Source organism: Palaemon carinicauda, chromosome 33, assembly GCF_036898095.1.
Source record: "Palaemon carinicauda isolate YSFRI2023 chromosome 33, ASM3689809v2, whole genome shotgun sequence".
Taxonomy (NCBI): domain Eukaryota; kingdom Metazoa; phylum Arthropoda; class Malacostraca; order Decapoda; family Palaemonidae; genus Palaemon; species Palaemon carinicauda.
This window is the reverse complement of record NC_090757.1, coordinates 57811150-57824982: the sequence shown is the minus strand read 5'-3', so window position 1 is coordinate 57824982 and position 13833 is coordinate 57811150. Positions and strand designations below refer to the sequence as shown.

The window sequence follows — 13833 nt, the reverse complement described above, 5'->3', positions numbered from 1 at the left end:
TCTCTAAATCAATGATTTAATCAAATATAAAAAGATGACAAATCCTCCTCCTTTCTTGATCATTTCAAGTTTTCTACTTTGGGTTTTTTTCCCGCAAAAAGAACACTGATCAGTTCTCACGAGTCTGTCTATTTGTCTCTCTGACAGATAATAGCCTATCACTTCGACGTTCAATTCTTCCCACACTGATTCAATGCCCCCTCCCCCCCCCCCTCTCTCTCTCTCTCTCTCTCTCTCTCTCTCTCTCTCTCTCTCTCTCTCTCTCTCTCTCTCTCTCAACAAAAAGAAGTTTCTTGACGCGACATGGGCTATTAACAATTAAATCTCTACTATATTCAAGACAATTATAGATAAATACTGTTCCTCACAACAAGTACACGGCAGTCCTTGTGCATATAAAGCAACTGGTGTTGAATTATTGACAATTTCGTCAAAATATGCTAGAAATTCCGTGCGTTCTTCAGAGATGTACATGAAACTATTATCTCAAAAACAGGCTGCCCACGCAACAAAATTCAATCTGAGCTAAAGGTTGGCAGTTAACATCAACAAAGTCATCAAAGCAATTCGAAAAGAACATCTTCCTCTCTATTTGCTCTATGCAATTAAGGAATATTCTCATAGGCTGAGTGGTATTATGGGAGGGGAGGGGGGGGTGATCTGTCCTCCACCCTCAATTAGGTAGTGGTCTTCCTGCTACACCACCTACAAGAAAGTAGGTGCTATTTGCGTTTGAAAATATCAGTAAAGGGGATGTTAAACAAAAACACTAACTATATATATATATATATATATATATATATATATATATATATATATATATATATGTATATATTATATATATATATATATGTATATATATGCATATATATATATATATATATACACACAAATGCACACTGATGTGACTGATTATTTTATTCCTAACAATCGGTATTTAAAATTTTTAAAATAAGCCACAAATACCCATTAATATCGAATTCGCTTTGCCACGGGATCTCAGAACCATAGGGAAAGTACTTTAATAGTAAATACTTCTACCCAGCCAAGGACTCAAACCTATGACCGATAGAAGTAAGAATAAACAGACTTTTTACACCACTTGGCTATAAAGAGTGGTCTATCTAATGATTATCCTTATTTGTTAAAACGGCAATCAATATATGTAAATCTACATACAAGCATAGAAAATAACAATCAATCAGAGGGCCAAACATTAAAACTAGTAATATGTGTAGATATTTCATATCAATAACCAACTTCTACCATCAATTATGGATCATGGTAACCTTACTAAAAATTAAACTACTACTCACATTAATTGTTTTAAGCACTACCCCAATCACTTGCATAGGAAGTGGTTTCTATATCGTTGCTGACATTCGTTATTCAAACACACTTTGAGTTGTTAATACAATTAATAATCTATTACTACTGATTACTCTTGGAAGAGAAATTATAACATTTATTTTTTTTTCAACAATAATACCCACGAAAATTACTGCATGAGGGGACCTTCACACCAGAGGTTTAAACATGGCTAAGAAATAATCTATATAATTATCTTGGGAAATTTTAGCAATTCATGACCCTGCATACCAAACCTACTTCTTAACTTTATATCAAACCAGTGCGAAAAATAACATACAAATTAGACTATTCACTATAATAATGCACACCAAATCCCTGGTGATGACTAATAACAATTTTAAAATTAAACTCAATTTGGTCTTTCATTCTACATTTCTTTGTTTCATCCGTCTTCACGAAAGTACTGTGTACTATAAGGTTTTTTCCTCCAGATTTTAAAATATCTTAGAATTCAAAATCTAATACGATGACATCTGTAAGTCAATCAATCTTGATATTTTTTTCTGAGAACTGTATTCTGGAAAAATCTAAGTAAAAAAAATTCTGAATGTGTACTGTACTTACCCCAAAGATCCTGCACGCCTTTTCCTGGCATCTAAACTGCCTGAAAAGACAAAAAAAAAAAAAAACTTGGTTTAGAATGCACTTCAATACAATATCAATTCTTACTAAAACTCTATTTACCACAAGATTTACAAGAAAAAGAACAAAACTGGTGTAGTAATGTAAAGCCAAAAGCCTTAAAGGCTTCAATGGAATAAATCTTTAAGTTCTACTTTTTGGAGTGGAGCCATTCACTCAAAATCCAACCCATACAAAAGAAATATACTGTACATGTCAATTACACAACAAAGCAAACAAGCTATGAAATATATAGCTGATAGCGCTTCAACTTATCAGATGTTTCAGAGATCTCATTTGTAGATAAGTACAGTAACAAGGACTGTGCATTATAGCCTACACTTGAACATTTGAAATGCCCCACAATTGATAGTAATTCTCTTATTTCAGTATCAGTTACAATGTACCGCAAACGACACATTTTTTTAGTCGCACATAATATGAGGTACAAAATATCTACTTACCCTCATTATATTTCTCAAATATTGTACAGAACATAACCTTCCATCTTTCTAATTTGCTTCATGATCTCCAACAGAAATCAAAGCCAAATATCTTAGATTTCTGAAGTCGCATCTTTTCAAAATTTATACAAGAAATCTTTTGCTATTTCTTAATAAAAGTACCTTAGTTTACTATTAATCTCGCAATCTCTTTCGAATTCTTTATGGTTTCTATTCTTTTTCTTACTGTCTTTTCACTGACTGCTGGGAGGTAGTGTTATATGGTATAAGAAACATTTTACCTCTAGTCTTTCAACCATAGCATGATACTGGTGCTGCTTTTTCCAAATACTTATCTGGTTAAGTTCAAGTAAATAAAACCTCCTGATCTATACGTATTTTGAAATACTGAGCATTTCTGGTGATACCTGCAGTTTCATCAAATATTTTTTACTACAGTCATATGGTCACTTTTCTGATTACTTTTCCCATTTCCTTTCCAGTCAACATTGCTTTGCTTTACTGTATTTTTCTTACATCTATTTTCAGACTTCATCTACTCTATCTTTTATACATTCAGTTATTTCTACCGCTTATTCTGCTTTTATCACGATGTCCCCAGAACATACTAGTTTTTAGGGGCTTCCCCTCTTGCACAACTTTGTAGCATCACCTTCTATAGCACAGAGCAACAGTAGACTAGGCAAGTACTGATCACAGGTGAACACCAATATCTACAGCAATTTTGTTCAAGATATAATACACCAGTCTTCACTTTAGACATTGTGTTATACTGTGGTACAGTAACATTACAAGCTCGATTAATCTTTGTGGGATGCTCCAGTTGCTTGTCTTGTTCTGTCATATGTCTTCTCAATAGCCAAAACTGTGATACTACCTTTTCTTTCTTCAATGGTACTTTTCCTATAGCTCACTCATTATAAAGACTACCTCTATCTATTTGACATCAAACACAACTGAAATGTTAATTTCAACACTTCTTTCAGCCTTCTCATAGAACCTTCAAAGTTTTTACAGTATGACCAAGTAATTTTAATCGTCTATAATTTTCATCACAAAGCATGGTACTCTCTTTGCCCTAGTATATAATTTACCCTGTATTCCAACACTTTTCATCACTTCATTTCATTAAGATTTCATATACTGCATTATTTTTATCTCATCATTAACAGTGTCTCCAATTGATATTGTAAAATCACCTATCATTCATGATAGTTCTGAAGCTCTAATGATCCATCCTCCATAGTATCATCCCTAACATGCATTCATTCTCCTCATTCAAAATATTTTCTCTACTAGTTTAGCATCTCCAATTTCACTTATTCTAAACATAAATTACACATAAGAATCGTTACTAAGTTGAATTGCAAGATACTCAGAAAACCTAATAAATACAACAACAAAGCAAATATAGATAATAATATAAAAACAAACTGAATTTTAAGCATACAAGTAAGAGCTAAAAACTAAATTGGAAAAAACAACCACAAATGAGAATGGTAATATATATTAACACTTCAACCACAAAAGTCTGAGATTTAACACAACTATCCTCACATAATACAGAAATAAAAGACCTATGCTGGACTATAAGGCAATGAGGCGTCTCAAAAGAATAATTGAGCCCAAGCTCTTCTATACAGGTAGCACACATTTTTAAACTACACACACAAAAAGGATGATGACTTTGTTGGCTACTAGAGGGTCCAAAGACCACTCGGTACTCACTATCTGCGAGGCTCTGCTCAGACTGTCGGAGAGCACATTCCTTTGCCCGGAATGAAGTGAGCCGATAGTGGTATTGAGTGGAATCGGTTCATCTCAGTATCTCCACTGCAAGATGGGAAAGCTGTTATGAAAAGGTACCTCTCTGCTTGTTGAAATAAGCCGCTACCGCGGTGTTGTCACTCAAGGAGTGACCGGATGGGTTTGTTGGAACTGTTGAAGGGCCAGATATACGGCCTTCATTCCTAGAAGATTGATGTGGAGGTACCTTTCTGATTCTGACCATAGACCTGGGATCCTTTGGTTCAGAACGTGCCCCTCCCCCCTTTCTTTTGACACGTCCGAGAACAGCATCAAATGCGGGGGAAGGACGAGAAGATCCACTCCCTTTCAAAGGTTCCCGTAGGTCAACCACCACTGCGGGTCCATTCGTTCCGCAGGTCCCATAGGGACCAGAGTGTCCGGGGAATCGTTGCCTTGGTTCCACCGGGACTTGGGCCGCCATTGCAGAGATCTCATCCTCAGGCGGCCGTTTGGAACTAGACGGGTCAGGGAGGAAAGGTGACCTAGGAGGCGTAACCAAGATTGGGCTGGAAGCTCTCCTCGTCTGAGGAAAGGTTCTGTGACTCTCCTCAGCCTTGCTATCCTGTCGTCTGATGGGAAGGCTTTGTGGAGATTGGTGTCTAATATCATGCCTAAATATCCCAGTTGTTGGGATGGAAGCAGAGAAGACTTCTCGAGATTTACCATGATCCCTAGATCTTGGCAAAGTCCTAGAGGCTTGTCTCGGTGTTGAAGAAGGGTCGATTCCGAGACTGCCGGGGTTAGCCAGTCATCCAGATAGCGAAGGGGACGGATGCCGATCCTGTGTGGCCACGAGGATATCAGGGTGAACATTCTGGTGAACACCTGCGGTGCTGTGGAGAGATCGAAACACAGCACCTTGAACTGGTAGACCTTGTTGTCTAGGCTGAATTTCAAGTACTTCCTGGAAGACGGATGGATTGGGATCTGGAAGTACCCGTCCTTCAGGTCCAGCGTGCACCTGAAGTCTTGTGGTCTCACTACAAGTCTGATCGACTCTGCTGTTCCACGCTGAACGAAGTTTGTTCGACAAACTTGTTCAGAACTGATGACGGGTCTCCAGCCTTTAGATGCCTTCTTTACAAGAACGAGTCGACTGAAGAAGCCGGGGGGAGCCGTCGACGACCTTACGGAGAGCCTCTTTCTAGAGCATGGTCTCGAATTCTGCCCTTAGGGATAGCCCCTTTGCCGATCCCATGGCATAGGAGCTCAGCGACACTGGATTCGCTGTCAGGGGAGGTAGAGATGTTATGAACGGGACGCGATATCCTTGGCTGATCACGGAGATCGTGCAGGAATCGGCCCCGAGTTGCTGCCACCTGAATGCGCAACTTTAGGCATCCCCCCACTGGGGGGCAGGGGGGTTGCCAATCCTAGCGTTTGCTGCCATGGCCGCTCCCTCTAGGATTATTGCTTCCCCAGGAGGACTTCCCATCCTTCTTGTCCCTGACAGGAGGGGGCTGCTGTTTAGACACCTTTGTCTTTGCCGCCGGAGCCGGTTCCGATGTCCTAGGCTGACGAGGCTGTTGTTGTTGAGGCGCTGTTGGCTTGTAGGGTCTGGATGTAAGCGCCTTTGGAGGAGCGAATCGTGATTCGACTTTCTCCACCTCTCAGCTGTCCGTTCCGCGTCCTTGGCCTCAAAACAAGGTCTTTCCAAGGATGGAAGTGTCTGAGCTTGCCGACATCCATGGTTGGGACTTCCGAGAGAAACCTCTCGGTCACTGCATCTCAATGCTTCAACATCGAGTTTGCCCACAAGTTCGAAACTTGGTGAGCCGGGAAACGATGGTGCTCGTGGCCGAGAGGAGGAAAGTTTCCCTGACCTTCCTGGAGCTCTCCTTGGACGAATTCTCGGATCGCAACAGGATGCCCAGAGATCCAAGCCAGACGACCAGCCACGAAGTGGCCAGCATGACACACTTTGCGGCTTTCTCCTGGCTTAAGATCTCCGAAGTCGAGAATGTCACCTGCCGGGCGGAGAATTTCTCGAGAAAAACTCCTGGTAAGCCCCTTCCACGGAATGGTGGAGAGGAAGGGCTAATCCAGAAGTACGCGCTCCAGAAGACTCGCCAGGTTGCCCGTGTTGCGAAAACCCGACGGGAATCGCGGTCGAAATCGCCCTGGCGATCGCGCGATGGTAAATCGTTGGTTCGCGTGCGGGCGAACGCACGGGCGCGCAGGTGAGGGCGAGCGCTGGAGGTCGGGAGACCGATGGCGCGTAGGCGAGCGATGGCGCGTTGGCGAGCGATGGCGCGTTGGCGAGCGATGGCGCGTTTTGGCGAGCGATGGCGCGTTTTGGCGAGCGATGGCTCGCTGGCGCTCGCGTGATGGAAAACCATTGGTTCGCGCGAGGGCGAACATGGGTGCGCATGTGCGCGGATGCGTGTAGGCGCGCGTCGTAAGGGCAAGCGCAGGCGGCCGGGAGACCGATGGCGCGTCAGCGAGCGATGGCTCGTAGGCAGGCGAAGGCGCGTTGGCAAGCGATGGCGCGTTGGCAAGCAATGGCAAGAGATGGCGCGTTGGCAAGCAATGGCAAGCGATGGCGCGTTGGCAAGCGATGGCGTACAGGAGAGTTAACGCGTGGGCACGTAGGAAACCTATGACGATCGAAGCGTTGGCGCGTTGAAAACGCTTGCACGCAGGCGAAGAATCGCGTGGGGCGCTTAGGAGATCGCTGGCGCGCAAGGAGAGCCCAGGGGTGCCTGTGAGCGCCCGTGCGCTAGCTTAGGTGTCTCCTGGGCGTCGCGGTGTGAAGTGGAAGCGTGCTGGTGCGTTGGCGCGCTGGAACTGGAACCGCGCGTGGGCGCAAAACTCCAGAAGGGCGCTGCGAGCCCAGAAGAACCTGTGAGAGCCTGTGCGCTAGCATAGGAACTTCTTGAACTGCACGCGACGAGGCAGGAACCGGGAGATCGTAGGCGCGTAGTTGCGTGGCCAGAAGATAACAGCGAGGGTGCAGAACCAGAGATCGTCGGCGAGGAGGCGAAGGAATAAACTCCTTGCCTGCGCTCAGATCCGAAGATGGTGGGCGCGTGGGCGAACGTTGGCGCGCATTGCGCACATCTGGAAAGGGAGCACAGATGTGCGCTGGCGAGCAGGTGAACGTGGAGTTCAGCGAAGAAATAACCTCCCTGCTTGCGCCCAGATCCGGAGATCATGGGCGCGAGGGCGAATGTTAGCGCGCATTGCGCACATCAGAAAAGGGCCATCAGATGTGAGCTGGCGAGCAGGCGATCGTGGGAGTTCAGGAGACCGATGGTGCACAAGGCGCGTAGCTGCACAGAAGGTCCCAGAAGCGTTGGCGATCAGGAGATCTACGGCGAGACTCAGCTACAGATCACTGGAGTGTTGATTAAGCAAAAAAATGGTCCACAGCAGGAGAGTATTTGTGAACTACTGCGCGCGAGCGCGCAGGAGAACGAGGTTGCACAGGTAAAAACCTGGCACTAAAGGGACTTACTCACATTATGAGATAAGCCCTTTGCCCCGAAGGGACCGGTGCCCGTTGGAAAACGTGGTGGAGTGGCGCCCACTGCGCATCTGCATACAAGAAGGTCTGGCAGTTTTCGGAGATCGCGAACGATCTGCCGAAAGGTCTAGCGAAGCAGCTGCAACGGTCTGTTCTCGTCGAGGAGGATCCTCTGTGGCTGAAGATGAAGACGACCACAGACAGGAGCACCATCATCAGTCCTTCGAAGAGGAGTCTCTGTTAGTGAACTCCCTCGAGGGGGAGAGAAACTCGCAGGAGAGACCGTTGGACTCAGCTGCCCCCTCGAAGGATGTTCGGAGGGGGGAACTGAGCCTTCAGCAACATCAGCAACAACAGCAGGGGAGTTCTCCGAAGGAGTCTCTATGAGTGTCCTTCTCGCGAACGAGAGAGGTGAACACTTCGAAGCAGAGACAAGAAGAACTGATGAAGGAGCCCCTTAGGGCCGTTGGATCAGCAAGCTGACCATAAAGAGCAACCCTCCGAAGAGGAGCTCCTGCAGCTGCTCAGCCCCTTGAGCGTAGCTGCATGTGCGACCGCTCAGCACCCAGAGCATAATCGCACGAAGTCCAAGGTCCGGCCTTGCAACCGCTCAGCCCCTTGAGCATGGTTACAAAAGCGGTCGCTCAGCACCAAGAGCATAACCGCCCGCGGACCAGGAAAAAACCAACCAGGTAATTGTTAAGGTAAGAGAAGTTGCCCCCCTAAGAACGAATGAACCCCGGAGGGAAGCGTTCTACACAGAGCTGAAAAGTTAACAAATCGTTCTACACAGAGCTGAAAAGTTAACAAATACAATTAGATTTGATTAAAAATAATTGAGACAAAATAAACAGTGTAGCAACTCAACCCGTGACGGGAAGGAAGCTACCGTAATACGTAATAAAAGGGTGAACGACCTCAAGGAGAGAGAGAGAGAGAGAGAGACCGTAGTCAAACTAAACTCCCATGTTCCCTACGCTGATAGACCAAGTTCCCCGTAGGGAAGGAGGAACAGCGGAGAAACAGATTAATAAATAAAGTCCAGCAATGATGATTCTCCACAGCGCCCGCCGAAGGGAGACCGAAGGACCAAGGGAGAGATCGCGACCCATGAAATGTCACTGAGGGGGCCTGAGACCACACGGAGATGTAGTCGTACAATTGAGTGGACCTCCTACACACACACAGAACAAACACTGAAAAGGAAAGTTACTGTATTTCTATACTCAAATATATACATAAACATAAGAATGTTTACATATATATTAAGTATAAGAAAAGTAAGTAATTAAGTAAAGACAAAACATTAATGACTGCCATGCGAGGACGGGACAGAGACGTCTGTTCATCATCCGAGCCAAAGGTGAAGTGAAGCAGTTCACCGGTGTGTGAGGGGGGGAGGGTTAGCTAGCTACCACTCCCCTACCCCTTGCTAACTAGCGCGGGGGTAATTAACCCTCGTTAAAATTCTAATGGCTCGTCATTTCAGCTACGCCGAAAGTAAACCCTATGTAAATAGCGTGGTTTGTATTTCGGTTACGGAACAAATGGTGAGGTTATTTGCTTTGACTGAAACTTGAGGACGAGTGGGAGGTCTCCTCGTCAACATCTAGTCCCTAAGTCTTGACGAAGACTGGCCTTGCCACTCAGTCAAATTTTGATTCATGGCAGGGCCTCCACACACAGGAAATTTTGCTACGCCAGTGTAGAGCTGAAAGGAATTATGTGACAGTTTCCCTATGACTTGAATGTTCCTTTCCTTGAAGTGTAGGTCTTGATAAGGTCCACACCACTTGATGTTTCCAGGTGGTCACCAGTTTAACCCTTTTACCACCCAAGCTATTTGGAACTTTCCAACCCTTAACCCGCAGGCGTTTTTCTTTTTCAAGCACATTTTGCAATATCTTTTTTTTTTACATTGCGCCGACAGCCTTAATTTTCGTCATAGAGAGGTCAGGTTGGTCTCGTTATTTTGGAAAATGCCTGAAATTTCTCATAAAGTTATCAAAAATATGCAAAAAAAAAAAAAATTTGCAAATAGCAGCTTTTTGCAACAACGTACGTACGGTACGTCCATGGGGGTTAAGGGATGAATTTTTTGAAACGTACCAGTACGTCCATTGGGGGTAGAAGGGTTTAGAGCTAATCATACATAACATTATTCTAAATGTAATCTGGGAATTGAGTCACAGTATGACTAGTCGGGCAGGATTAGGAAACAAGAATGTCCTACTTGCTGCTCGTTGGACGTATGCTATATTTTGCTCTTGCTTCTGAAACCTCATATATCTAGAAGTTAAGAAACTCTGTTACAAAAGACAAAGGAAGAGGGTAGCGCATTAATTCATGATGAAGGAGCAAGGTTCGGTCCCTTGTGAAATTGAGAACTAAAGAGCGCTATGTGATGAAACAATTCCGTATTGGGTACAATCTCATATGTATCGTCCTTTGAGGTACAGTATACACAGCCTCCTAGTGTAAGCAGGTAGAGGTCAATAAAACACACAACTGCAACCAATTGATCCTTCTGAATCTAGTGACTACTCAATATGCTGGAAATGGGACAGGGCTTCACTCCCCACCCGCCAATAACTACAGTACCAACACCTCATTTACAAACTTTTTACACAGTACCGACACCTCATTACAAATTTTTTACAGCCAAGTTCCAGTTACACTGAAAATATACTGCTATTATAGGACAAGGGTTTGTATTTGTGTATGAACAAACAATGTCAGGCTCACCCTGAGGAGAAGGACGGGGACTAACCGCCTTTCTGAGGGAAGCAAGTAAGGCCGCCTCACTCGCAGTTTGTTCTAATGATAGGTCGGAGTTAATATCCTTCTTCGTAATCCTGCCGGAAGAGGGAGACAGAGAAGCTTCAGAAACTCGAGTACCAGAGTTTGAGAGAAGAGATGTCTAGTGGATTTTTTCAATTTTGATGAAGACTCAGAAGGAGAAGCAGGATGCTTTAAGACCAAGAGCTCCAACAGGGGAAAATAGCCCAGTGGAGAAAGGAAATAAGGAAAAAAATAAACTATATGAGAAGTAATGAATACATAAATGAAATCATCTTAAGATCAGTAACAAAGTTGAAATAGATATCCAATATATAAACTATGAAGAGAGACTAATTCCTTGTAAGTTTGAACTTCGGAAGTTCCACGCATTCAACTGCCCATTTAGGAAAATAATTCCACAATCAGGTCACAGCTGGACTAAAATTTCTCAAATACCATGTAGTATTGAGCCTTACGATGGAGAAAGCAAGACTGTTAGAACTAACAGCATACCTAGTACACTGTACACGATGGTAGAGACTGGGATGATCTTGATGCAAAGGATGGTCAGCATTTTGAGAAATCTTATGCAACTTGTATAGAGAACTACCTGCACGAAGGTAATGGAGATTAACCTCAAGATCAAGAATAAGAAAATGGAGTTTTTATGATAAAACAAAGTTTTATGAATACTTACCTGGCAGTTATATATATATATATAGCTTAGTCTATGACGTTCGGCTGAATTTTTCAAAAATCGCAGCAACTGCCTTGTGGTGGTTGTGCAGTTAGGTGGTTAACAACCCTTACAGGGTGGTACTTAGAATCATTCCCGTTTTCTGTTCCTCAGATCATCTTTGCCCGACCTGTCTCCTGAGGGGAGGTGGGTGGCCCTTAAAATATATACATAACTGCCAGGTAAGTATTCATAAAACTTTGTTTTATCATAAAAACTCCATTTTTATGAATAGAACTTACCTGGCAGTTATATATATATAGCTGATTCACACATTTGGAGGAGGGTGACAGACAGTAAACATCGTTGGGGAAACAACAAAAAGTTGTAGGAGAAAAAACTCCTTGATTCCTTACCTGCTAAGGTAGCTGACTTCAATGGTTCCTGCCTCTTGAGTCGCTTTCCCTTAGGAGTGTCAGCCAGGAGTGGACCTGTCATGCTGAAAACAACTCAATCGAGTCTGTCAACGGGGTGAGACCAACAATTTGACTAGACTTCAGAACTACCTTCGTCCCTTATATTAAAAACGGCAACCTTACTAAAAGTAACCACCTAACCTTGCAGAATAGATATAAACTATCTATCTAGACTGAGGGTACTGTACCACAAGTCGATGTCCTCAGACAACCAAAAAAACACCAACCCACACACAGGTATACAAAAACTAAGGTTGAGGGGAGGTAGTAACTCCTTTGCCTAATACAGAAGCCGTAGGTACGTATGGGGCCAAGTTATAACACCTTTCATAATCCACTCTTACCTCTCTGAGGTAATGAGAGACGAACACAGAGTTGCTTCTCCAGAACGTTGCATCCATAATTTGCCTAACTGACATATTCTTACGATATGCCAGCGAAGTAGCAATGGCTCTCACTTCGTGAGCCCGCACTTTCAAAAGGCCGAAGCGCTCTTCCTCACACAAGAGGTGAGCTTCTCTTATAGTCTCCCTCAGGAAAAAAGGCAGAGCGTTCTTAGAAAGGGGTTTTTGCTTTCACTGAGCACCTTAAGGAGCTAAATGCACCTCTCACATTCTTAGTGTGAGACAAATAAGCTTTAAAGGCTCTAACTGGACAGAAGAGCCTCTACTGCTCTTGACCCACTAGATTAGTGAGGTTAGGGACCTCAAAAGTCCTCGGCCAGGGTTTCGATGGGTTCTCGTTCTTGGCGAGGAAGTCAATCCTTAAAACACAAACCGCTCCATTCTGATTGAAGCCCACTTGTTTTTCAATAGCATGAACTTCGCTGACCCTTTTAGCTGTGGCTAGAGCTATCAGGAAGAGGGTTTTCTTCGTTACATCTCTAAGAGAAGCTTGCGAGATGGGTTCGAACCTCTTGGTGCAAAGAAACTTCAGAACCACATCCAGGTTCCAAGATGGGGGCCTTAGCTTAACCTGTTTAGTTATCTCAAAAGACTTCACGAGGTCTTGCAAGTCTTTATTTTGAGATAAATCTAAGCCTCTATGCCTACAGACCGCTAAGAGCACACTCCTATACCCTTTGATCGTGGATACTGCCAGTTTAGCATTCTGTCTGAGGTATAACAAAAAATCCACAATCTGACTCACAGAGGTAGTGGTTGAGGAAACTTTGTGCTGCCTACACCAAGCTCTAAAAGTCTCCCACTTAGATTGATAGACCCTACTTGCTCTGGCGATAGCTTTTGCAGCTTGCGCCGAAAATCCTCTCGCTCTGACAAGCTTCTCGATAGTCTGAAGGCAGTCAGTCTGAGAGCGGGGGGGTTTCGATGATACCTCTCGAAGTGAGGTTGTTTGAGAAGCTTTGGACTTGTAGGAAGGCTTCTTGGGAAGTCCATCAACATGTCCACCACTTCCGCGAACCATTCTCTCGCTGGCCAGAATGGAGCTACTAGGATCATTCGTCCTGAATCGAGGAGAGCGAATTTCCTGACGACCAGATTGATGGTCTTGAACGGGGGAACCACATATGTGTCCATCCCCGTCCAATCCATCAAAAAGGCGTCTACCGCTATTGCCTCCTTGTCCGGGACTAGAAAGCAGTAGTTGGGGATCCTCTTGTTCTGGTTGGAGGTGAAAAGGTCTATTAAAGGTCTCCCCCACAACTTCCAGAGACTCTGACAGACCTGCTGGTTGAGGGTCCATTCTGTGGGAAGAACTTGCCCTTTCCTGCTGAGCATGTCTGCTCTTATATTCCTCTGTCCTTGTACAAATCTTGTTAACAGCTCTATCATGTTCTCCTTCGACCATAGAAGGAACTCCCTTGCTGTTTCGAACAGACAGAGAATGAGTCCCCCCTTGCTTCCCGATGTAAGCTACAGCTGTGGTGTTGTCCGAGTTGACCTCCACTATCTTCCCTGACACCGAGTCTTTGAAGGCCTTTAAGCCTAACAGAATGGCCATCAACTCTTTCCTGTTGATGTGCCATCCGATCTGACCCTTTTCCCAAGAGCCTGAGACCTCCTTGCTTCCTAATGTTGCACTCCAGCCTGACTCCGACGCGTCTGAGAACAACACTAGGTCTGGGTTCTTCTTGTACAGGGAGATCCCTTCTCCTAACAAAGCTGGATCCAGCCACCACATCAGATGATCCTTGACCTCTGCTGGAAT

At 44.3% G+C, this 13833-nt stretch overlaps 1 protein-coding gene across 1 annotated transcript in view; it reads right to left on the bottom strand.

The window, feature by feature from the left end:
• The window catches only part of tgo (Aryl hydrocarbon receptor nuclear translocator homolog tgo), a gene marked incomplete in the record, with an annotated part of 397786 nt that overhangs the window by 262619 nt on the left and 121334 nt on the right, over positions 1–13833 (bottom strand). Inside the window, 1 exon segment of the mRNA XM_068357026.1 lies at positions 1936–1975. Coding sequence (XP_068213127.1) covers positions 1936–1975 — 40 coding nt within the window.